Source organism: Rhincodon typus, chromosome 5, assembly GCF_021869965.1.
Source record: "Rhincodon typus isolate 14 chromosome 5, sRhiTyp1.1, whole genome shotgun sequence".
Classification (NCBI taxonomy): Eukaryota; Metazoa; Chordata; class Chondrichthyes; order Orectolobiformes; family Rhincodontidae; genus Rhincodon; species Rhincodon typus.
Genome location: NC_063336.1, coordinates 13,710,458 through 13,737,351, shown reverse-complemented (window position 1 = coordinate 13,737,351; position 26,894 = coordinate 13,710,458). Strand labels below are relative to the sequence as shown.

Below are 26,894 nucleotides of genomic sequence, written 5' to 3'. Positions count from 1 at the left end.
ATATTTAGGCATATCCAAAGACAGCTAAACTGCCAGGCAAAATGTTTGGGTGTGCGTTAATAGATGTCAATACATTGGAGAGAGTGCAGGAATGATTCCAGGGATGATTTTCAAAATCATGAGCAGGCTGATAGAGTAAATAGGCAGAAACTGTTCCAACTCATAATAGGAACAAGAACAAGACAGTTGAGATTTAGAGTGTAGGAGCAAATTACTGCAGATGCTGGAATCTGTACTGAAAACAACAAATGTTAGAGATAACAGCGGGTCAGACAGAATCCATGGCGAGAGAGAGCAAGCTAACGCTTTGAGTCTAGATGACTTCTTCAGAGCTGAAGTGAAGTTGGAGGCGGCAGCACTTACCTTATAGTTGGGGGTGGGGTGTGGGTGTGGTAGGGTGTAGAGTGCTGGTGGAGAAAAGAATGTTGATTTTTAGATTAAGTGATTGGCATATGAGAATGGCAGAACAATGATTTGACTAACTGCCAGACTGGAAAGAGCAGACAGTCCCACTGGGGTTGGGGGTTGGGGGTTGGGGTGGGGGTTGGGGGGAAGAGAGAGAGAGAGGGAGGGAGGGAGAGGACATGGTGACAGAGAATGTAACAAGTAAAGCTAAAAGAAAGGGAAAAAGTGGGAGTTGGTTCAAAATTTGAAGGTGTTGAACTCGATATTAAGTCCAGAAGGCTATAAAGTTCCTAATCTGAAAATGAGATGTTGTTCCTCGAGTGTGCACTGTGATTCACTGGAACACTGCAGCATGCCAAGGATAGATAAATGGGCATGCAAGCAGGACACTGTGTTAAAATGATCAGCTACAGGAAGGTCGGAGTCATGCTTGTGCTCAGACTGGAGCTGTTCCACAATGCAGTCACCCAGTCTGCGTTTGGTTTCTCATTGGGTGCAGCAAATACAATACTCAAGATTGGAATCTGAAACAAAGTAAGGATAAAATTAGGCAAATCTTTTTCACTTAGCAAGTAATTAAGATATGGAATGCAGTGCCTAGAAAGGTGGTGGAGGCAGGTTCAATTGAGGCATTCAAGAGGACATTAAATGATTATTTGTATTCAAATAATGTGCAGGTGTATGGTTGGTACTCTGTCATGATGCTCATTTAACACGTTGGTGCATGTGTGATGAGTCAAATGGCTTCCTTCTGCGCATCAACACTTGTGATTCTGTAAATGCACAATGAGCAGTAAAACTCTGGAAATTATTGAATCTACTAAATCACTAAGGTGTGAGACTTCCCTCCCCTTTCATAGAAAGCCTTCACGTTTGCTTTAGTTTTGAAATTGCACATTATGCTTTAAACTTTGGAAGGCAATTTGAGAATAACCATAGTAATAAATCGCTAGTCTATAGATATTGGCAACTTGGAGGACGATTAGAAGATTCATGTGCCTATTAAATGTAATTTTGTGCCTTTTAATGGATTATTTTCTTTATTCATTCACCAGCTGAGGGAGTCACTGGCTAGGCAGCATTTATTGCCCATCTCTAACTACCATCTGGGCAATTAAAGAGTCAACCGCATTGCTGTGAGTCCAGAGTCACATGTAGGTAAGGAAGGCAGTTTCCTTCCCTAAAGGACATTAGTGATCCAGATGCGCTATTCTGACAATTGACATTGGGTTGGGAAGGTACAGTCTCATGTACACTGCACAAGTGAGAACCAGTGGACATGCTAAACCCTTACTGTTTACACAGAGGGCAATAATCGCACAGGATTTGGATGTTTGGAGGCTCTCAGACACTTAGAAGCGGAGTCTGGAAGCCACTGGCAGAATGAGCTCATTGTCCTGGAAATCAAAAGTTGAGAACAAAGCGGCTGCGACCAACCATGCTCAGATTAGACGGGGTTAATTTTTCTTTTATTCAGTCATGGAATGTAGGCTTTGCTGGCTGGGCCAGCATTTATTGCCCATCCCTAATTGCTGTCAAGACAGTGGAAATGAGCCACCTCTTGAACTGCTTCAGTCCATTTGCTGTCAGTAGGCCCACAATGCCCTTGGGGAGGCAGCAACAGTGAAGGAACAGTGATATATTTCCAAGTCAGGATGATGAGTGGCTTGGAGGAGAACTTGCATGTTGTGGTGTTCCCATGTATCTGATGCCCATGTATCTAAATGGAAATGGTCGCGGGTTTGGAAACTGCACTCTCAGGAGCCTGGTGAATTTCTCTCCTGCATCTTGTTCATGATACACGCTACTACTACTGAGCATTGGTGGTAAAAGGATTAAATATTTATAGATATGGTGCCAGTCGAGAGGTCTACAATGTTCTGGAAGATGGCAAACTTCTGGAGTGTTTTCTGGAGCTGCACCCATCCAGGCAAGTGAGGAGTATTATGTCACACTCCTGATTTGTGCCTTGTAGATGGTGGACAGGCTTTGGGAGTCAGGAGGAGAGTTACTTACTGCAAGATTTCTAGCCTGTGACACAACCTGAGGGAGGGGTCTGCATGACTCACTGCTGTGAGGCCCTGTTAAAAGGAAATACAATTACACATACACCCATTCACTGTACAGAACACAGATCTATGGGGCCTTTAATCCCTGGTGATCCTAATGCATTAGCCCCCTATTTGATGTGCACCTCCCTGCCTCAGGTATCAGTGACCAACACATTCACACCAACACTTTTTAATGCAGGCCAGATAAAGGTTGCAGGATGAGAGGTGATTGTGTCAGCAGGACCCATTGCCCTGAAAATACTTTGTTGCTGTTGCTTCCAAATGTTGCAGCAGGCTGTCAGCACAGACATTGATCCATAGAACATCTTGTGTGGACATAAAGTTATGCTTCATGTTGGAACAGTTACATTTGGGGCCACACAGAGAGGCAAGGAGCAAGGTCAAAACACTGCCATTTATAGAAAAGTGCTAAATAATGTACAATATGTTGTTAGTCTGTCATAAAAGTTGTCTCAATTTTTTTTTTCCTCCTCTACCTCCCATTTCAGTTTAGTTCAGTCCTTGGTTCTGCAGCCTGGAGCCTGCCTGGCAGTGGAGCCCTGTAGTCCAATAGGGGGTTTGATTTTGGGACCTCTGGGACATTTGTATCTGGATGGCCCAGGGATGCTGAGGATCATCTTGCTAGAAGCAAGTGGATTCTCAGCTTTAACTTCAAAGGGTCAGAGGAGAACAGAGGGTGGAGGTGGAGAGGTGGCCACCTTTGGAGTACACCGAGTGGAGACTTCTGAAGGGCCTGTGTGTGGTTCCTGCTCTGGCTGGGTGCCTTCTGGCACCATTCTGCATCCTTGAGAAAGAGTGTGCTGATTGCTCACTAGGTTCTGTGTCCCCTATTACCATGACTTTGGTCATGAGGATCAATGGACTGCAGATATGTGCACCTCTCCAGCAGACCTTGAGGGTGCTGGATCTCTCTCTGCTTGGCAGCTGCTGACCTGTGCGTGGAGGCAGCCAGACGGTCATTTACGAAGGCAATGGCATAGTGGTATTATCACTGGACTGTTAATCCAGAGACCCAGGTAATGTTCTGGGGACCCGGGTTTGAAACATATCACGGCAGATGGTGGAATTTGAATTCAATAAATATCTAGAATTAAGAGTCTGATGACGGTAATGAATCCATTGTTGATTGCCGGAAAAACCCATCTGGTTCACTAATGTCCTTTAGGGAAGGAAACAGCCATCCTTACCTGGTCTGATCTACAAGCGACTCCAGACCCACAGCAATGTGGTTGACTCTTAGCTGACGTCTGGGCAATTGGGACTGGGCAATAAATGCTGCCCTCATCCTGTGAATGAATAAAAAAAATGACTAGCTGCATTGCTGCAACCTCTGGGCGTTGAGTCCATTGCACCCCGCATATCTGCCTGCTGCCTCCTGTTCCTCCCTGTACTTTTGGACAAAGTACCTGATTGCTGACACGCCAGATCCTTTTACTGCCTGAGACAGAGCAGGTACCTGGTCTCTGGCAGTCCTCCAAGTACCAGAAGTCCGGGCTTTTCTTCCTCAGCTGTCTGTTGCAATGAGGTGCTCACTGGATTGTGCACCCACATTTTCTAACGCTAACATTCCTACTGAGTTATCAATACCTGAGCTTGTGGAGGTGCAAGAGGCAGCCTTCCCTCAGTAGTCTCAAATTCAAAGGTCAAGGAGCTGGCTTCTGAGGAAGCTGGTCATTTTACTGCACAGGTGGTAGATACACTGGTAGTACCTACAAGATGAAAGAGAGAAAAGGTGTCTTGGCCAACTGTTAGAAATGGTGTGCAATGAATGAGACATGGGGTTCATCTGAGAGTCGGACTGACATTAGGCTCTCCACCCGTTATGAGGAGAGAATCCTGGCCTTCACAGGAGACGACTAGAACAGTCCTGAAGGGATACTGAGGCAGCTATATCCCTCTAATCAAATAAGTACCACCCTTCATTGCACTACAACTCTCACATGGCCACCTGTACATGATGTTTTGGTGCCCTTATGGGTTTTATTTCTGTAATGAGAGGAGGGGAGGAATTGAATTAGATTGAAGTGAGATACGCAGCTGTTGGTGCAGGTGTAGGAAAGCTAGAGAGGTTTTCCAAAGGACTGATTAGGAAGGGTACAGGACATGCAGGGTTAGTAGTGCTGGGGAGTGAAGAGGTTGGCAGAACATGAGATTTGGTAGCGGGGAGTGGGTGCTGTAGCAAAGATAGTCTAGCTTTGGGGTCACAGTGGGAAAACATTTGCAAAGCGCACTGATTTTTTTTTTTCTCTTTTATAATAAATCTTTCAGTGAAAACTATCTTCAATCCCGCACCAGCTGTTGCTGACCTTGATCCTGAGTTTTACAAAGAGAGTGATGTCTTCTGTTGCAACGAGACTGAGGTAACATGTTGGTATATTTTAATTTGCACAGGATAATGCACTGAGTTAGTTGTGTTTTCAGCCCTGGGTCTGGGTTCAAAAGCATCCAGGTTGCTGCAGTCAAACTCATCTCTGCCAGTCACAAGGATCAAAGGACAAAACTGTTCAAAATTTCATTTTACAAATTGGTGCTTACTCTAATAACCTGCAAAGCTGGTGTTGGAATTGGAAATATCACCTCCCCCTGACATTGGGGTTGAGGAATATTTTGACAGAATTCTGGAAGAATTATTTTGTTTGCTCAAGTTTAATGGATCTTCAATTACATAAAGCAGAATGTAAGCTATTCAATTAATTGACACTTTACCGGGTCCGCAATTTGGTCAGGAATCAAATATTGTCTAGCTCTAAGAATTTTTGCATGCATTTAGTACCAATGCAATCAGAATATTAATATTAATGACAACGTCGGTCTCCTCTTAGTTCCAATTCTAAACAAATTGTATTAAAATATCAGGGGAGGGATTTCATTTCTCAAATTGACCCCAGAACTGGTAACCATTGACTTTGAATTCTTACCAATGAGTATTCTTGGGATAGAGATATTCTTCAGCTAGTAAGGTATCAAATGATTCATTCTAATTAAATGAAATGATATGCAGCCATTTCACTCAGCATGTTTACCTTTAAAACTTGTATGTTGATTATTCAGGCTAATTCCTTGCTATAAATGCTGGAAGTCTGACAATAGAGTTGAAAATGCTAAGTATGTACAGCAGACTAGTAAGTACTTGTGAAGACGTTTTTGATGTTACCCTGACCCCACTGATACATTGACCTTCCTGTATGTCAGGCATGAAGCAAGCACAAAACCAATTTAGCAGCAAGGTGCTGTGCACTCAGTCAATGCAGTTGTTGGTCCCACTGTTACATATAAGTGGCCTTTTTTATATTAAGTGACCAAAGGATATCTAAATCCTGTATTGGGCCTCCTAGTTATGTAACTTATTGAAGCATATTATTGAGAAATTAAAGACGAACAAAGAATGTGGGTTTTGCCTCCCAGGTTTGAGTTTTTATTGGTGGATCCAGGAAGTACAGGAGTGTTCCCATGACTCCACAGGAATTGGAAACCCTTCCTCAGTCTCTCCCACTCCAACCAACTCACAGCTCACTAAAGTCCCCACTTTCTAAACTTATTGAGAGCTGAGTTCAAATGCACAGATCTTTTCTTTTTGCTTTGTTCATGGGATGTGTGAATGGCTGGTTGTAGTCCAGCTTTTATTACCACTCTCTAATTGTCCTGGAGAAGGAGGTGGTAAACTTGCTTGATGAAGTACTGCAGTCCATGGAGTGTAGGTACACCCACAGAGAGATCTAGTGCACGAATTGTAGCAAGTTAATATGCAGGACTGCAATTAACTAGGAAAGCTAATAAAATGTTATGTTTTATTGCAAGTGGAATTGAATGCAAGTGTACGGAGATCATGGTTCATTTATACGGGGCTTTGGTGACACTGCATCGAGAGTATTGTGTACAGTATAGTCACTGTACTAACAGAAGAATGTTAATGCATTGGAAGAAGCTTAGATAAGATTTACTAAACTAATACCTGGAAATGGACAGATTGCCTTATGAGGAAAAGCTAGCTAGGCTACACTTGTATCTTCTGGGATTTAGAAGAAACATAGAGGATCCTGAGAGGACTTAACTGGGTGGATATGGAAATAGCTTTTCCTCGTGCGGGGTTATCTAGAAGTGGGGCTCAAAGTTTAAAAATAATGTGTCACCCATTTAAGACAGAGAAGAGCAATCTTTTTTTGAGGGTTGTGAGTTTTTGAAAGTCTTCAAAAGGTATTGAATGCAGAATCTTTAAATATTTCCAGGTAGGTAGATTTTTGATTTCCAAGATGAATGATTATTGGGGATATGCAGCAGTGTAAATCAGTTCAGTCATGAAGTTAATGAATGGCAGGACAGAACTGAAGGGCCAAGTAGTCTATTCATGTTCCTTGTTTGTATGTTCATATGACACCCACAGTGGTGTTAGGAGGAGAGTTCCAGGAACTCCAAGTGAGTTGGGAAGGAAAACACTGTGTTTTCTGTTTCTATAATGCATGAGTTAATAAAATGAATTGAAGACAAAAGTGAACAGAATTATTTTTAATTCACCAGCTTCCGAATGGTGATCAGTTTCATTGAAATTGTGGTTCTTCTTTGCATATAGCTATGTGTATAATTGAACAACAGCTTTGATTTCAATCCGATACGTTCTTGCTTGATAAGTGAACTTTTCATACTTTGGTAAATTACATCTCGCAACAAAATTCTTAATTGTTGCCTACAGCATATTGCTGGTAGCGGAATGTATTTTCATATGCCACGAGATGGAAGTGTGCCTGTAGAAATGTATGGCTTGCTGTTTGATTGCTTATATGTGATGTGATATATGTTAGAACTCTCAACTGATGTTTCATTATTTTTAGTTTTACTCTTTTTTTTAAATCAGTTTTGAATTATGAGCTGGAAATGACTGGTGAGCTTTGGGACAGCTTATGTAAGAGAAAAAGAGCAGACTAGGCAAGCTTTCTTTGTAAGGTCTGGCCTGGAGGCTAACTGCAGGCTGAGCCTTCATTAAAAAGGTTCTAACAGACGTGGTAAATCTTGGAAGAGCACTGTGTTTAAACAAATAGTAAAAGTTGGCTATTAACGAGGTCACTACTTGGGAATTGGTTCTGGCAAGTCTGGAAGAGACCCTCTGTTCAAGCAGATGGCAGTGGATGAATTGTAATTGAGGCCTCTGGAAGAGTGAGGACTCCGGAAGAGTCGATCACTCTATCAGGGCTGAACAGCATTATTAAAGATTTTATTTAAACTCTATTTTCAGAGTGGTGGTTTTGAGCTGCTGCTGAGATAGTATGAAAATTTAAAAGCTCTCTAACATAATCTGGTACACCAGCTTCCAGAAGCCCAAAGAACCGAAAGCTGAATTAGAAGCACTGCTGTTTTCACCTATGTGAACAGAGAAGGTGAACTTGATAAAAGTTTCAGCTAAAACATACAAGGGATCTAGATTTATGCCTGTGAAACAACGTATTGGGAAAGCTGTTTAAGTAAGCGGGCAAATTTTGTTAATATGTTTTATTTATCCCTTCACTGTGTGAACTGGTGTCTGGAAATTAGTTACTTGCAAAGAGTGGGATTGGTTATTCAAAAGTCTGGTTCGGAATCATTGGAATGACTATTTGAGGGTCTTCATCAGTTTAATTTTACTGTGCTGTTAAATACAGAGGTAAAAAAAATTTGGTTTGGCTATCTCTTTCCATATTGTAATATCAGAAAGAACATGTTTGCTGAATGGGCTGATTTATTGGGAATTAAATGCCACAAAACCCACCATTACTATCTAGGTACATGCGTGTGCCTGAGCCAAGCCTGTTTTCAAGCATTTCAAGCGATTTCCTCTTTGCTCCCATGATATGAATCCCTTCTCCAAGAATAACAATTGTTAGACATGGGTGGTGATTTTCTAAAATGTGTCTGCAATTATATTCAAAGTCAGAAGTCACATGACACCAGATTATAGTCCATCAGATTTATTTGAAATCACAAACTTTTGAAGCACAGCTCCTTTGCCAGGGGAAGTGAGAGAGAAGAGCACACAGACGCAGAATTTATAGGCAGAGAGATCAAAAGATAATACGACTGGTTTCAGTGGAGTGTTAAATAATAAGTCTCTGCAGGTGACCAAGAGTGTTTGAAAGTGAGTAAAGTGTCAGCAGTTGAATAACAAGCGAAGGGATGACTATAATCCGATTAAATGAAGCAGAGAGATAATTACGAAAAAATTAAAAACAAGATGCTGGAGACAAACTAACTATCTGGAATAATATGATAGTTGTAAGAGTTGCATGCTGTGGGTCTAACCAAAGTACTATGTAATCCAAAACTGTACAAACTAATTAAGGCTGAGAGATCATAACAATTTATCCAGGTGACGGACAGTAAAAAAGGTTTACAGATACAGAACAGTGTGGTGGGATCACATGTGGTGTGATATGAACGCAAGATCATGGTTGAGGCTGTCTGTCATGGGTACGGAACTTGGCTATCAGTTTGTGTTCAACGATTCTGTGTTGTTGTGTATCTCAAAGTCCGCCTAGGAGGACACTTACCCGAAGATCAGAAACTGAATGTCCTTGACTGCTGTAGTGTTTCCCTGACCGGGAGGGAACATTTCTGTCTGGCGATCGCTGGGCGGTGTCCATTTATCCATTGTCATAGCGTCTGCATGGTCTCGCCAACACACCATGCGTCGGGCATCTTTGCCTATAGTGTATGAGGTAAACAACATTGGCCATGTCACATGAGTATCTGCCATGTACGTGGTGGGTGGTGTTCCCACGTGTGGTGGTAGTATCCATGTTGATGTTGTCCTGAAGGCTGGGTAGTTTGTTGTGAATGATAGTCTGTTTAAGGTTTGGCCGTTGTTTGAAGGTGAGATGTGGAGTCTTAGGGATGATCTTGGTGAGATGCTCATCGTCATTGATGATATGTTGAAGGCTGCAAAGAACATGGCTTAGTCTCTCTGCTCCAGGGAAGTACTAGACAACAAAGGCTACTCTATTGGTCATATCTTGTGTCTGTCTTCTGAGGAGGTTGTTGCAGTTTTTCACGGTGGCATGTCGGAACTGGCAATCAACGAGCTTTGTATCCCATTCTTTTGAGGGCATCCTCAGAAAACAGACACAGGATATGACCGACAGAGTACCCTTCTTCATCCAGTACTTCCCCAGAGTAGAGAGTCTATGCTACGTTCTTCACAGCCTTCAACATGTCATCGATGACGATGAGCACCTCGCCAAGGTCATCCCTATGCCTCCACTTCTCACCTTCAAACAACCACCAAACCTTAAACAGACCATCGCTCATAGCAAATTACCCAACCTTCAAGACAACATCGACCACAACACCACACAACCCTGCCATGGCACCCTCTGCAAGACATGTCAGATCATCGACATGGATACTACCATCACACGTGGTACACCACCAACCACATACACAGCAGATACTCATGTGACTCAGCCACTGTTGTCTACCTCCATACGCTGCAGGCAAGGATGCCCCAAGGCATGGTATAATGGTGAAACCATGCAGACGCTATGATAATGCATGAATGGACACCGTGCAACAATAACCAGACAGGAATGTTCCCTCCCCGTCGGGGAACAAATCAGCGGTAAAGGACGTTCACCCTCTGATCCTCGGGTAAACGTCCTCCAAGACAGACTTCGAGATACATAACAATGCAGAATCGCTGAGCAGAAATTGATAGCCAAGACAGTCTCAAACGTGATCTTGGGTTCATGTCACGCTACATGTGATCCCACCACACTGTTCTGTATCTGTTAAACCTTCCTTACTGTCCTGTTTTGACATAGTCAGCTTGATAAATTGTTATGATCTCTCTACCTTAATTAGTTTGTACAGTTTTGGTTTACTTATTACTTTGGTTAGACCGTTGGCATGCAACTGCTATACCTATCATGTTATTCCAGTCATTTAATTTGTCTCCAGCACCTTTGTTTTTAATTTTTTGGTAATTATCTCCCTGCCACATTTAATCGGATTATAGGTCATCACCTTGCTTGTTATTCAGCTGCTAACACTTTACTCACACTGTCTAACACTCTTGGTCACCTGCAGAGACTTATTATTCAACACTCCACTCACACCGGTTGTACGATCTTTTGATCTCTCTGCCTATAAATTCTGTGTCTGTATGCTGTTCTCTCCCCTTTCACCTGACAAAGGGTCTGCGCTCAGAAAGCTTGTGATTTCAAATAAACTTGTTGGAAATAACCTGGTGCCGTGTGACTTCTGACTTTGTCCACCCCAATCCAACACTGGCACCTCCACATCATGTAATTATATTGTGTTTGATGCTCGATACATACCACTGATTGCTGGTTTTCCCTAGCGACAACATTGATTTCTGGGTGTCTTCACACAATTTAAATGATCTTGTGGGTATTTTAAATGATCTGTGGGTATAACAGACTATCATTGTCAATTTAAACATTTTAGCTGCTGACATGAAGCTATTTTGCAATCCTTCCAAAGCTGTATCCAGATTGGGAAGTTTCTTTTTAGCGGTTTCAAGTTTCTCACTGTTCTAATTCATATTTTTGTGTGCATATGTTAGTTTTAGGTTTGCTATGAGCTACTTGGGAAATCTGTTTTCATGTATACTGGAGTTTTCAAACACAAGTGAAAAATTATGTCGACCTCATCTTGAGTTTAAATTTATTGATGGGAGGGGTGTGGAGAGGAGGAGAGAGAAAAATGCAAGAAGCTAGTCTTTGCCTGTCCGGACCAAAGCCACTGTGATAATTAGTGGAGAAAACCAAAGTCTTTCATAAGTATCTCCATCTCCTTAGAACCTGCAGAAAGTACAGGGAAATTGAAGACTTTCTTTTGTTCTGTCCTTTGATAATACATTAGTGAGGGAGTTGAACTGTTTAGGGCCTGGTAGAAAAGAAAAATTGAATACCTTTAATCCCCAATCTGGCTAATTTATGGAGAAAGCCTCCATTCTCGTTCCTTCAAGCTAAATGTCTGGCACACAACTGGTTCAGCCGTCTGTCACCAGATCTAGCTGGACATTAAGTGAAGAGAGGCAGTGGCAATGTCATTTGACTAGTAATCCAGAACCCCAGACTAATGTTTTGGAGATGTGCATTCGAATCCCATCATGGCAGATATGAAATTCGAATTCAGTGAAAACTTGGTATACAAATGGTGACCATGTAATCGCTGTCAATTGTTATAAAACCCATTGGCTTAGGGTTCGGGTTCACTGATATTCTTTCAGAATAGAATAGAATATCCTTTATTGTCACGTACTCAAGTATGGAAGTACAGGAGTACAGTGAAAAATTTACAATGTTGCCCCATATGGTGCAAAGCACCTAGGTACAGATCTTAAACACAAAATAGAGAAGTAAAGGGAAAAAGGGGAAAAAAAGTTACACAAAGAAGAACTAAGTAATCGAAGATAGAAAAAGGAGAATAAAGTTTTTTAAAAAAAGAAAATTACAGTCTTTCAGTATATCAGCGCAGGGGACTTCCAGATGCGGTCTGACCAGGCTCACGAGCCGTTGACCACCTGTACCACTCAGAGTCCAACAACTGTCCAGTCTGCTTGGACCTCCAGCCTGCTGGTAGTCCACGCCCTGCATGGGCCTCCAACCTGCTCTACTTCGGGAGAGAACACTAGTAGGCTAGAAAAAAAGAGAAGAAAATGAGAAGTAAACAGAAGGAGCGGAGGAGCTCCAATTGGAGCGTCCTCTTACCTGGAGTGACCTGCATGTAACTCTGAGCTGCCCTCTTAGTAATTAGGCAATAAATAAATAATGCTGACCTAGTGAGTGACACCCACATCCCGTGAATTAATATTTAAAAAAACATTTTTGAGACACATTACATATCCCAGCAGAATGATCCTGCTATATCGTCAAAAGCTAAGGCAATCAAAATGATAAAAATTAGTAGTAGGCCAGGGGATTGGAAATTCTTAGGGACCAACAGCAGATGACGTAAAAGCCAATAAAGACAGTAAATTGATTATGAAAGTAAATTGGCAAGAAATATAAAGACAAGCATATTTAGTGTTTTGGCAAATATGCTAAAAGAAAGAGAGTAACTAAAGTAAGTGTGGGAGCCTTGGAGGATGCAACTAGGGAATTAATAATAGGGAACAGAGAGATAGCAGACAACATCGGCATTTTATATTGGTCTTCATGGTACAGGATACTGTAAACATTCCAAAGATAACAGAAAAGTTAAGTGCGAATGGAAGGAAAAATCCAAACAGAGGGACAAAGTGCTTGACAAATGAAGGCGATTAAAGGCAGAAAGTCACCAGGACCTAAAGACCTACGTTAAAGGGCTGAGTATATGGGTAAAAGCTTGAATTGACTGCTACTCCTGTTTAAGGGCCACTTGGTTGAAGCAGGTTCAGTGTATTTGCTGCATAAGCTGCTGGCACATGCTGTAGGTGTGCTGGACAGCAACTTGTCCACCCTCTTGTCCACCCTCTTGACTGATCACTGCTGACAAACATGATGTACTGCCTAACTCTGTTTGCACTAAATAGCCAGCCAAGACAGAAGTACTGTGAGCCTTTAAACTCTGGCTGAGGCAGCAAGGTGCCAAAAGGCAAGGCAAAACAGAGATGCTGAGAGCATCCAGGAAGGTGCCAGCTGAGTGAGTGTTCAGAGAGCAAGTGAGGAACCCTGATGTGTACCTTGCACCAATCTATGAGGTAGGAGCTTGTCACTGTGTGAGAGTGTCAAAGCAGCAGCATTACAATTAGATACGTCAGTGCAGGGATGCAGGTAGTTGCCACCCATGGAGCATGTCCTGAAATGTTAGTGACTACTGACAAAATGGAGGCCTGGAGAAGCAAACAGTCGGCTGGAGCCATTAGGTACCTGCTCTGACTGTTATGTCAGAAGTTCACATCACCTAGTTTCGATCCACTGCATGGGATATTAGGAAACTGCATATAAATGAGGCAAGATTAGGTACTGATGCATCCAATGTACATAAATAGGTCTCTCAAGGCTGACAAGTGCAGTTCTCATCTTGTGGGGGTTCAAAACTTGGTTTCAGAATTGGACTGTTTTGCTTGGCTTTTCTTTTACAGTCCCACATTTTCCCAACTGACTCCCTCTTGCCCATGTTGCTCATGGGCTAGGAAGATTCTGTCCTCAAGCATTCATAGAGTTTGGGTTTTAGAATAGTGACTCTTGAGTATTGGTTACTTCTGTGAGTTTTTTTTTCAAAGAAGCTAGGTCAGACAGTACTTCCGAAACAGTGATCTAATCCAACATGTGTCAGAGAGCAGTGAATCTTGGAATATCAATAGAAAATTGTTTATACTTCGGGAGGTTACAGTAGGTAGAATGAATATTGCAGGCCATTGTCTTGTTTTTAGTTCAGAACAATCAAGGATTGATTTTATTTTTGTTCAGAAAACCTAGGAATATTTTTATGGCAATTTGGAGGAGACTTGAGAGTAAGTTACTTCAGTAGAAAATTTCCAGACTAGGAGTGTTTGGTTAGATATTTGCAGGTTATTAGTAGCTGAGAAGATCTAAGCTGTCAGTGTTTGGAGGATTCATTTAAGAGAACTCCAAGGTTAGTAGAAGTTATCTGTTCAGTTTAAGTTAAAGACTTGTTAGAGGTGTAATTTCTCTGGATTTGAATCATGAGAAATGATGTTGTTAGCAAGTAGCATAAAACTTTCTTTTGCTGGGTGTTTTAAGGTTTTTCTAACTGTTTTCTACATCAATTGAACTTTTCTTTCATCTCTTGTATATTAAACTTCTGCTGTGTTGTTAAAGAAATTCTAGAACTTTGTATGACTATATTTTGACGAATGGCCACCACATTAACTAAATGTTTTAAGAATATGATTGATCAAGCCTTCTTCAGGGATCTGACTTGTCCAGTAGTACCATCGGCTAGGTTCATGACATACTGAATGTCACATAAGCAGACAAATTAAATGTAGTAGAAAGATTGAGGGAAATGTTATGGTAAAGCTGAATTCATCAATGTGCGTGTAGAATTTGACATTGTGAAAGTTTGTGCCTTGCCCAAGTAACTTTCTAACAGAATTATTGTTTACACTTAAAATTTCTTCCTAAACAAATTTAAGTCTCCCTTTTTAGATCTGTCTCATCATCCAATAACCTTAGTTAAAAAGAGTTTTTGGCCTTTTCTGTATAAATAAGTTTCTTCCCAGGTTACTATGAATGATGATTAGGCAATTTGATCCTGGGCATCCTCCGACTGTTGCTGCCACAGTGTTTTTTTTTGTCTTTCATCTTTACATAAGTAGCTAAGCTTCCATTTGACAGCCTTTCATTTCTTCATTATTAGTGACGTTTTGGAGTTTAGAATTCCACAGATTGTAGAACATTAACTGGTATTCTATTATTCCATGATGTCCCACTGTATTGCATTTGTCTCTGTAAAGGGTGCATAAATAACCATAGTCCTCAAAGTACCATACCCACTTCTCTCCATTTGAGAGAGATATTGGTTGTATAAAACTACTTGCAAGCATGGCTAAGCCTAATTTAATACATGCCTTCAGAATTTATCAAAACACTTTAGAGTCTTTGAAGGACTTCTGGCTGGTTGTTGGTGTAATTTTGGTAAATTGGCAGCCAGTTTGTGATCTTCTAAATGGCAACTTGATAATGACTGCATATTACGTTTTAGTCATGTTGGTTGAGGGATAAATACCCATCGGGACACTTGTAAGATTTGATTTGCTGTTTGGGCAAACAATTGGACTATTTCAAAGAGAACATTTATTCGTAAAATTTATGAAAGTACATTATTGTATTCATTCAGCCCATGTCTTTTCAATACTGTAACTTTTGAACTTTGGACAACCACAGAAGCATAGATATTACAAATATTCCAACCAATTCACTTTCATCCAAGTGTGTGAAATGAATTTTTCTAAATGTTGAACAAAAACCGAAAGAATTACGGATGCTGTAAATCAGGAATAAAAACAGAATTTGCTGGAAAAGCTCAGCAGTTCTGGTAGCATCTGTGGAGAAAAAAAATCAGAGTTAACTCTTCGAATCTGGTGACCCAGCCTCAGAACAGTTCTGAGGCAGGGTCACTGGACCCAAAATGTTAAGTCTGATCTTTTCCCCACAAATGCTGCCGGACCTGCTGAGCTTTTCCAGCAACTTCTGTTTTTTTTGTAAATCTTGAACAGTGTGGACAGAGATGATCCCATGCCTAAATGGATTGAGAACCAGTGGGCACAGCCTTTAAGTGTTTTGCAAAAGAAGCAAACGTGAAGTGAAAAAAGTAGTTAAGATGTGTAATGCATGGTCCAGAAGTGTAGTGTTGGCAGGTTCAATCCAAGCATTCAGCAGGGCATTTGATGTTTCTATTTAAATAGTCAATGTGCTGAATTACAGAGAAAAGGCAGGAAAGTGCACGAAGTTAAAATGCTCTGAAAGCCAGTGCAGACACAATTGACTAAATGTCTGCACCACAATTCTCTGATTGTGTATTGTATGTTTTTCACTTTATTTTACAATTGCAGTTAATATTTACAAGATTTGTTGCATGTAAAAACATACAGTCTCAGGGGTTTTGCCTATTTTGTAACCCATCTGAGCACTAAGGCTGAAAGGCCATAAACTGTGGCCTTTTCCTATTTGTGCCTTTGCTGCCAAAGTCCCAAGTTTTATTACATGGTCCTGGAACTTGGACTGTGCCAGTTTGCAACATTCTTTCGTGCACAACTCTTTGCGCTGGAAGATCAGTAAATTTCCTTCAGAACAAAGAACATTTTTACTGAGTTATTGTTCAGTTAGAAGGCAGGTTGGGCCTCAGTTTAACATCTCATCGGAGAAAAGGCACATTGACTGCGCACACTCCTTCAGTACTGCACTGGAAAGTCATCCTTGATAATTTCATCCCAATGCTAGCCAAGATAGAATAACATTCCTAAAAAGAAATCGCTGAAGTTTATTTGTTTTAAATATAGCTTTTTTGGATTTCAAACCCATATTCTGATTCAGAGGTGGGAACAATTCTAACTGAACATGGCTGACACCTAGGTCCCTCTTACTATTTAATTAATGACCAATAATCACATAAGTAGTTTTAATTTTTGTTTTCCCTGTGTACGAACCTCCTCTCCACTTCATAAATTCCTGAGGACTCCAGTGCAAACTTCCAAAGTAATGTCAGCAATGCAATATATTGCAGTAGCCGCAACGGATTTGTTTAAATGACTAATCTTTAACAGTAAATCAGCTTTATTCGGGGCATATTAAACATTGTCTTTATTTACTAAACTTAAGTCCTTAAGGACAGAGAAGTGCCTACAGTGGTAATGCAATCAATTCATTGCCTGACCCAGGCTATTAAAATGTCATACAATGCCAAAATCAAGTGGACCATCTTTCTGCTTAATCTTGCGGATGACTGTAACGTGGCAGACTGAATGCTGACTGAGATGGGGGAGGAATGCATAATTTAAAGTAAAGTTGTTGGAATAAGTCTGTATGACCTCATTAATCATGTTCCCTGCATCATGTGAAAGATTAATATTCTATAACAGGAAAGATATGTTGTACTTGCCTGTAATTTTTTTGTTGGGTTTCTTTAACATAACAATGTCTGCAGGATATTGGAAGAGGTGTATAATGATGTAGAAATGAGGATATAACCATGATTGATCATTTGACTTGCAATACAAGTCATGCAACATGTACAATGAAGTAATAATGCTTCTTTATCTTTCTCAGCAGCTAAACTGTATTGTGCAACTTGTACACTGAAGTCATGTCTACAATTACCTGTAGTGTAAATGGTCAGTGATGAAGTCATGTCTGTACTTGTATTTTAAACTTACTCCATCAAAAGGTGCAGAGTTGAAATTTTTACCCTCTGCTATTAACAGCAAGTCTAGTCAGATAACGTAAATCATAAGAAACAGTGAGAAATCCAGACAGCAAAGCACGCAAAGTTTGTGATTTATTTGCATTTAATATATTGAGCAGAATGGGCCTATGGCTGGTGGAAGCCACCTAAAAAGGAAAAAACCTCTTGATTCCAGTATAATCAGTATATCTCTCTCAAAAGCAGTGGTCCAAGACAGTACTGGTAGGACTGCCCGACCTTCAATCTTTATGAAGCCTAAACTCTGGCTTCAAACTGAGTCTGCTCTCCGTGTTGGTGGGTGGCACCACACTGTTTAAACAGGATAGATTCCGATCAGCTTAGAATTGGATATCATAATGCACTTTGGAGTATCTGCAGCAGAACTTTACTCCAGCATAATCAAACCAGGGGATAAATAAAAGCAAAATACTGTGGATTCTGGAAATTTGAAACAAACATAGAAAATCCTCCTGAAGTCCCTAGCATTTCAGTTGTCAGTCTTAGCCAATTGAATTCACTCCATGTGCTATCAATAAATCTCAAAAGGCACTTGATATAGAAGGGGCTTTAAGTCTTGACAACATTGTGGAAGATATTACTAAAGACTGGTGCTGCAGAACCAGCTGCACCCTTGCCAATCTGTTCCAGAATGGCTCCAACAATAGCACCTACATGACTATGGAGAAGTGCATAGGTTTGTTCTATCCATATAAAGCAGGATAAATCCAAACCAGTCAATTATAGTTCATCAATCTAATCTCAATCATCAACAAAGTGATGGAAGATGCTATTGGCGGTCGTATTAAGTCACATTTGTACAGCAATGACATCACCAATATTCACCCACCAATGTGGGCAGCATGGTGGTTCAGTCGTTAGCACTGCTGCCTCACAGTCTGAGTTCAATTCCACCTTGGGCAACTATCTGTGTGGAGTTTGCACATTCTGCCTGTGCCTGGGTTTCGTCCGGGTGCTCCAGTTTCCTCCCACAGTCCAAAGATGTACAGGTTACATGGATTGGCCATGCTAAATTGCCGATAATGATCAGGGATGTGCAAGCTAGGTGAGTTAGCCAATGGGAAATGCAGAGTTATGGGGATAGAGGTAGGGAGATGGGATGCTGTTCGGAGGGTCGGTGTGGACTCGAATGGCCTGCTTTCACACTAGGGATTCTATGATTCTAACACTCATCTTAGTTCTGCAAAGGCATGCAACCTACAGCTTTGGCTCAAAGATAGAATAAAAAGCTGAATCCCAAAGATAAATACAAAATGACTGGCCTTGACACCAAGTCAGCGATTGTATGAATTTGGCATTAAGGAAGCTGAATGAAACTTAGTAGGAATTGTAAAAAAAAACTCTTTGATGTTTAAAGTCATATATGACACAAAGGAATTGTGGTTGTAATCACCTCAGCCAAGGACATCAATACAGGAGTCATTTGGCATTTTCCGAGTCATGCTATATTCAACAGCTTTTTCAATAACTTTCCCTCCATCATGTGGTCAGAAGTGGATGACTGCACAGTGTTAACTATCATTTGCAATTCCTCATACTGAAGCAATTCAGCAAGAACTGGACAACTTTCAGGCTTGTGCTGATAAGTGGCAAGTAACATTTGCAACACATTAAGTGCTAGGCAATGACTAACTCCATCAAGAGACAATGCAACCATCTATCATCTATTACAATCACCTGAACTTCCCCACCATCAACATCCTGGAGGTTACCATTGACTAGAAACTGAAATGGACTTAAGTAATGTGGCTAAAAGAACAGGTCACAGGCTGAGAAATCAGGCGTGTGAGAGAACAGTCTGGATTTCTGGATTTTCTGGTTGAGACTTTTCTGGATGAGACTTCAGGAAGCTGGACACTTCAGGATCTCATCCATAAACTCATATTCAGTCCCACAGCTGGTTTGCAGTGGCAACGATATGAACCATCTAGAATATGCACTGTATCACTAGCCAAGGCTACTTTGATAGTATCTTCTAAATCAGTAACCTCTACCACCTAGAGGAACAAGTGCAGCTGACATATGGAAACTGCATGTTCCTCCTCCAAGCCACATCATATCCTGAGTTAGAACTATATTGCTGTTTCTTTACTGCCACTAGGTCAAAAACCTGGGATTCCCTTCCAATAGCATCACATAGACTGGAAGAGTTCAAAAAGACAGCTTCTTAAGGGCATTTAGGATAGGCAGTAAATGCTGGCCCGACCCATAGCCCTATCCAGGGATAATTAAAAATAAATCTATTGGTGCTGTTGGCACAAGACCTAAGTATTGATCAGACTGGCAGAAGAACCTCTCTACTCACCAAATATTGCTCTTGATGTTTTGCAGCAACTTGAAGTGGCAGACCCAACTTGGTTCAGGATCTCATTGAAATAACTTTGGACTGTGCAGTGCTCGGTACTGAACTGAACTTCTTAGAGTGAGCTTTGATTGTGGGTTCAAGTTTCTGGAACATGGCATGAAACCACATCTCTCTGACTCAGGATTAGCCATGGTAATAGTTAAGCATCCCGAGCCATTAAATTGCTCTTGTCCTTCCCTGAAACCTTTCAAATACATTGATGTCTAAACAGCTTCACTAGAGAAAATGTTAACAGGTTTTTCCATATAAACGGATGCCCTCAAGGCGCATCCTAGCATAATCACCCTCCTAGATAACAGCTAAATATTGTTGAGATGATTTCAGTCAGTACATCACAAACCTATCTTTACCTACCTTTTGCTAGTGAGCACCAAATCAGCGCAAAAGCATTTTATGTCATTTGTTCCATTATTCTTTGAGTTTATATTGATAAGAGACTATCACTGTAACTGGTCTGATCTTTTCAGAAGGTCACATTGAATAAGGTGTTATTGGATGACTTCAGAAAAAACTATGTAAGCGTTGGGTAACCCTTTTTATTATTTCCTTGCCTGAATTTTGGTAGGCGTGTCAGTTATTTTAAAAGTGAACAAACTGTACTCTAAACTATCAAAGCCTTCTGCAATAGCTCCCCAGAGGCACTTTTTAGTGTGCCTCTAATCTGACGGAACAGGCCCAACCCAACATCTGAATATTGTCTTACTTGAATTTATTTCTAGCCTCTTCATATGAAAAGCAAATAAAGCAATATTTTCATATTGTGGATTTGTAGAGTAGCTTACTGACTTGTAGCTCCCATCTTCTCAGTGTCATCCATTTACTTGGTCCCCATTGACAACAAGATGGACAAATGCCTGAGGGTAAATTTGTACTTGCAACTTTTTATGCCTGATTGCTTTATGCTGATGTTTTGTTTTACAGAGAGTGCATAGTAAACAGTTTTTATTTTGAAAGGTCCAAACACTGTGCAATCCTTTCATTTTATTTGACATTAATCTTGGGTGGAGCAAAGAGCTTCCAGCAATTTACACTGTTGGGTTGCATTTATAGTGTATTTTCCTTCGTTTTGACACATTTATTGCAAGTAATTTGATTTGTCTCTGGCCCATCAGAAGAATTGCATATGACAGTTTGGACTCATTTCTGCGCCTTCAGTTCTGCTCCAGAATTGGCACCTCTGCAAACAGACATTTAGAATTCCCTTTTGGCTAAAGAAAAGGCATTAATCACCAATAATGACTACTGTCAGCTTCAATGCTTTGAGCACTACTACACTCCCTAGTACTGACACTTCAGTTTTATCAGCAGTCCACACTGCCATCGTGTTTATTAACATTGTTAACACCCAAAGTTGGGAGTTGAAAATTTTATTTTACCATCATGCACAAAATGTGAAGGGCTCATGGAGAGATATGAGGCTTCAGGAGAGTGTAATGATGGGCTAAACAGGAAATTTGACTTTTGCGGTCTAAGAAGTAGTTTCAATTTAATATGATGAGACCAGGGAGATGAGGGGTAACTGATGCCCCACTTTGCGGACAGGGACCTGGAGATCCTGGTGGATGGGGAGATGCAGAGCAAGGATGTCCTATTCTCTGAGAACGCCAGCCTGCGCTGAGGTCACCACCCAGGTCAGTGCCATCTCAGGTGTCTGGAAGATTGCCCAGAGATAACAAGATGTAGAGCTGGATGAACACAACAGGCCAGGCAGCATCAGAGGAGCAGGAAAGCTGATGTTTTGGGTCTGGACCCTTCTTCAGAAATTGAGGAGGGGAAGGGGGCTCTGAAATAAATAGAGGGGGAGGCGATGATAGAAGGTGAATAGAGGAGTAGATAGGCGGAGAGAAGACAGACAGGTCAAGGAGGCGGGGATGACACCAGTAAAAATGAGTGTCGGTTGGGAGTTGGGATGCGGGTTGGTAAGTGAGGAGGGAAGACAGACAGATCAAGGAGGCAGGGCTGAGGCTAGTATGTAGGAAGTGGGGGTTGGCGGTTGGTCAGTGAGGTGGGAGGAGTGGACAGGTGGGAGAAAAGACGGACAGGTCAAGGAGGCGGGCACGAGACGGGCTGGTCTTAAGATGAGGTCGGGGTGGGGAGATTTTGAAGCTTGTGAAGTCCACATTGAAACCATTGGGCTGCAGGGTTCCCAAGCAGAATATGAGGTGCTGTTCCTCCAGCCTTTGGTGGCATCATTGTGGCACTGGAGGAGGCCCAGGATGGACATGTCATCCATGGAGTGGGAGGGGGAGTTGAAGTGGTTCGCGACTGGGAGGTGTTGTCGTTTGTCATGAACAGAGCATAGGTGCTCCACAAAGCGGTCTCCAAGCCTACACTTGGTTTCCCTGATGTAGAGGAGGCCACATCGGGAACAGCGGATACAATATACCACATTAGCAGATGTGCAGGTGAACATCTGTTTAATGTGGAAGGTTTTCTTGGGGCCTGGGATGGAGGTGAGGGGGGCAGGTGTAGGGGCAGGCATAGCACTTCCTGCGGTTGCAGGGAAAAGTGCCGGGGTGGTGGGGCTAGTGGGGAGTGTGGAGCGGACAAGGGAGTCACGGAGAGAGCGGTCCTTCCGGAAGGCAGATAAGGGTGGGGAGGGAAATATATCCTTGGTAGTAGGGTCAGATTGCAGGTGGCGGAGAATGACGCATTGAATCTGGAGGTTGATGGGGTGATACGTGAGGACAAGGGGAATTCTGTCTTTGTTTTTATTGCGGGGAGGGGGTGTGAGGGCTGAGGTGCGGGAAACCCGAGAGATGCGTTCAAGGGCATTTTTGACCACCGTGGAGGGGAAATTGCAGTCCTTGAAAAACGAGGACATCTGGGATGTCCAGGAGTGGAATGCCTCATCTTGGGAGCACATGCAGCAGAGGCAAAGGAATTGAGAATAGGGGATGGCATTCTTGCAGGAGAATGGGTGAGAGGAGGTGTATTCTAGGTAGCTGTAGGAGTCGGTGGGCTTGAAATAGATATCAGTTTTCCGCCATTAAGTAAGTGATCTCCTACTTTGTCAATAGTTGCAGTTTTAGGGGGTGGAATGACCCCTAGAACAGGTAGCAAGGGTGACTGTATACACTTTAGGGAGGAACGTGAAGTGTTGCTTTATTCTTAGGTGCAGGTTTAGCCCAGTTGACTGGATTGCTGATTTGCGATGCTAAGTTAATTCCCATACTGCCTGAGGTTACAATGAAGGATTCTCCTTCTCAACCTCTACCTTCAATTGAGGCATGATGACCCTCAGGTTAGACCACCACCAGTCATCTCATCTCTAATGAGAGAGCAACCCTATGGTCTAGTAAGACTATGGCATCTTTATTTTACGATTAGATTCAATTATTACAGAGTCATATATTCACACAGAATATACGTACCCCACGCATGTCACAATTGTTGGATACATAATAAATGGAACAGACAATTTACTACAGCTGCATGGATCTTGATGCATCAGATAGTCTTTAACCCTTTCCTGGAAGGTGTTACAGCCCACAGATACATTACACCTAGGATGGTAAGAAATGCACAATTATAAACATACCTCATATTTGCATGCACAACTCCTGATTCCCACAGTAATTTTAGTGATTGCCTACATGGAGCAATGTATTTAATATTTTTCTTTCACATCACTTTGTAGCGTAAATTCGAAGATTGGCTGTTCTCACCAGCTGATAATGTGTAAAATATGATTGAGCCTGACCTTGAGCATTGTTAAGATTTTAGAGTCCGTTATTAAGGATGAGATTGCGGAGTACTTGTAAGTGCATGGTAAAATAGGGCTGAATCAGCACAGCTTTTTCAAGGGAGGTCATGCCTTACAAATCCTGTTAGAATTCTTTGAAGAGTTAGACAAAGGAGAGCCGGTGGATACGATCTATTTGGATTTCTAGAAGCCCTTTGACAAGGTGCTGCACATGAAGCTGTTAGATAAGATAGGAGCCCCTGATGTTAGTGGTAAAGATAGAGGATTGGCTGGCTGACCGACAAAAGGAGGAGAGTGAGGCTATATAAGGTTTTAATCAGACTGCAGTTGGATTGTGAGCAGTTTTGGGTCCTGTATCTAACTAATGACGTGCAGGCCTTGCACAGGGTCCAGGGGAGATTCACAAGAATGATCCCAGGAATGAAGGGCTTGTCATATGAGGAGTAGTTGAGGCCTCTGGGTCTGTACTTGATGGAGTTGAGAAGGATGAGGAGAGATCTCATTGAAACTTCCAGAATACTGGGAGGCCTGGATAGAATGGACATGGAGAAAATGTTTCCACAAGTAGGAGAGACTAGGACCCGAGTGGATAGCCTCAGAGTGAAGGGGTGACTGTTTAGAACTGAGATGAGGACGAATTTCTGCATCCAGAAGGTGATGCATCTGTGGAGCTCATCGCTGTGGAGGCCATGACATTGAGTGTATTTAGGACAGAAATGGATTCTTGATTGGTAAGGGGATCAAGGGTTATGGAGTGAAGGCAGGAGAATGGGATTGAGAAACATATGAACCATGACCAAATGGCAGTGCAGACTCAGTGGGTCAAACGGCCTAATTCTGCTCCAATATCTTATGGTCTTATGATTCACAGTTTTAAAAACAGCTTTACATATTTGGAAGAAGAGCACTTACCTGTGGCAGAATTGTCTGTAACCATAAATGTGGTAGCCGATTCATAAACTGTTCCAGGCAAATAAAATAATTTGGTCCAGTGCCAATAATGTTTACACACTTCTTTTATCTTGACTTGTCTGACTAACGATGCATGAAAAGAAATGTTACTGGTCTACTGTTTGGTAATTAATTTGATTTTTCATCAACTTCTCAATTGCTCAATGAATTCTAAAGATAAGACTGCCTGCAAGAGTTAGACTTGATGGGTTTTGGTCTTTGCTAAACAGTGTTTTCAAAAAACACAAAATGTAATGGTCTTAAGTACTGCCAATTAGCTCTATAAGAGCTACATTAAAATTTCTGTAACATAAGCAAGGAATTAATTCCCTCTATTTACAGTACATTTTATATGCCATTCAGAATAGTAGTGTGTACAGTATTACTACTTTGCATCTGGAAATTAGTACATGCTCATCATTCTAGTGCTTAATTCTGGAAATGGAGCAGGTTTTAATTCCATTAACCTTTCCTGCATAACTACTAAGCTCACTCAGACAGAACACGCCAATGTTTCTGAGTCTAGCTCAGATTTAGGGACTTTCTTGGAAGTTCCAAGATGCCAAATAGTTGCTCATCAGCTGATATCAAATTCCAAAGTACTTCTTGGCAAGACAAATGTACGATTCCAGTCTACATTGCTACAATATTTACCGTCCCATTGGAAGATCGGAGGCATTTTTCTTTTGAATAGCATATTTTCTGTTCTCTCAAGCTTCATCCTATACAAATTCCAACTTATTGAAACTTCTGGATAGTGTCGCTGTTGTCCCTCGAATCATGGATGATGCTTTTTCATAGTCGCGGGTTTCTGCCATGTGACTGAACAGACAGATCTGTGGTCAAGAAACATGCAGCTCTTGGAGCAGGACATACCGTGAGGCAGAGAGTTCTGAAATGCAGGATTTTCTTCCTCTTCTTTCTTCTCAGCCTCACTTTTTTAAGATTTTTGGACTGTAACCTTGATGCAGCTTGATGGAGAATGTGTCACAATTTTGAATGATTGGTAATAACCACACTTGTGAAAATGTTTGCCAAAATGTAGAAATGAATTTAGAATTTGCATGGAGCTACTAACTGAGTATGGAGCTGCCCCTGAAGTACAGGTCAATATTGAGACCTCTACCAATATGAGTAAAACAAATTATATAGGCATTTTCCTATTGTTATTCATGCAACTTGCTGTGCGTAAATTGGCTGTTAAGGTTTCTATATCTTAGTAGCAATTATATTTCAAAGACCTTCATTCACAATAAAGTGCATTGAGAGACGCTTTATAAATGTAAGTTACGAAACAGTATCTGTAGTCTCGTTTTGGGTGACTAGAGGGGGATTTTTCCTTGAAGTCATCCTGAATCACAGGTGATGCCCCCAAGAAAGTTCCCTCTTTGCACTGGTAATGCTGTGTGCTGGGGATTTCCACCAACTGAACACAAATATTAATGTGTTGGCTTTAAAGGAATCAATTCAACCTAGTTTAGTATAAGATTTCACACTTTGGGGCTCCTCCCTTCCTCATGTATCATTGCTCCTGCAAGGCTATTGACTCTCCATGGTGATGAGCAACTTATCTGACATTATAAATGACCGTTGCATTTGACATGTGTAGCAACTAATGACTTATCAAAATGAAATCTCTGATTTTCCATAAGTCTGAGTAAATGTTTTCTCTAGGATGATTCAAAACACGTCAGTAAACTCACCAAAAAAAGAACTGATCTTCACACGTGTTCCAAATTAACATTTATTACACTTAGCATGCTTGTGTCCTGAATGAGTCATAGAATCGTAGAATCCCTACAGTGCAGAAAGGCCATTCGGCCCATTGAGTCTGCACCAACCCTCCAAAGAACATCCCACCCAGACCCAGTTCCCACTTTATCCCCATAATTATCATGGCTAATCCACCTAACCGACACATTTCCGGGCACGATAGATAATTTAGCATGGCCAATCCACTTAATCTTCATGTCTTTGGACTTCCCTCAATAGATTTTTCTTGGTTAAACACTTTTTTGCAGAAGAAAATGGGCAACAGACCTGACGCAGAGCATTGTTTGAAATAGTTAATACCTGGCGTTTGTTGTATACAGAACCTTGATTGCAGTATTTACAGTATTTTTGTTAACTTTTTATTTCAGTGGGAATGAAGAGACTTCATGACAACCTTGCAGCTTTTTTTAAAACATAAAAAGGGAAGGGAAATTCGCCTCTCTGGGTCAGTATTGCTTTGACTCTGGTGATTGTAAATGTCGATGTATTAAATCAGCTCAACGTCATCTCAGTGAACGGGAAGAGAGGCCTTGTAAATACCAGTGCACGGGGGATCTTGACGATGGCACTAATGTGCTAAATATTCATGTCAGAGTTTACCAATGCTAACATAACCACATTGACAGTAGCCTTTGTCAGATATTCCTTTTTGCCCTTTGTTTTGTTCCTATGGTGATTGCACCACCTTCTGTTTCATGTGTCTGACATTTCACTGGAACAGTACAAACAAGGACAGTTGTGAAGACACTATTTCAATAGTTTGCAC

General features: G+C 41.5%; 1 protein-coding gene across 8 annotated transcripts in view; it reads left to right on the top strand.

Annotated features, from left to right (window-relative positions):
- Positions 1-26,894, top strand: part of rbks (ribokinase) — a 170,811-nt gene that overhangs the window by 52,781 nt on the left and 91,136 nt on the right. For all 8 annotated transcript variants that reach the window (XR_007262064.1, XR_007262063.1, XM_048596529.1 and 5 more), the window contains one exon: positions 4,746-4,837. Coding sequence is in view for 6 of the 8 variants with exons in the window: in XM_048596529.1 (XP_048452486.1) it covers positions 4,746-4,837 (92 nt within the window). In the remaining 2 variants the exon portion in view is untranslated. The remainder of the gene's footprint in view (positions 1-4,745; positions 4,838-26,894) is intronic.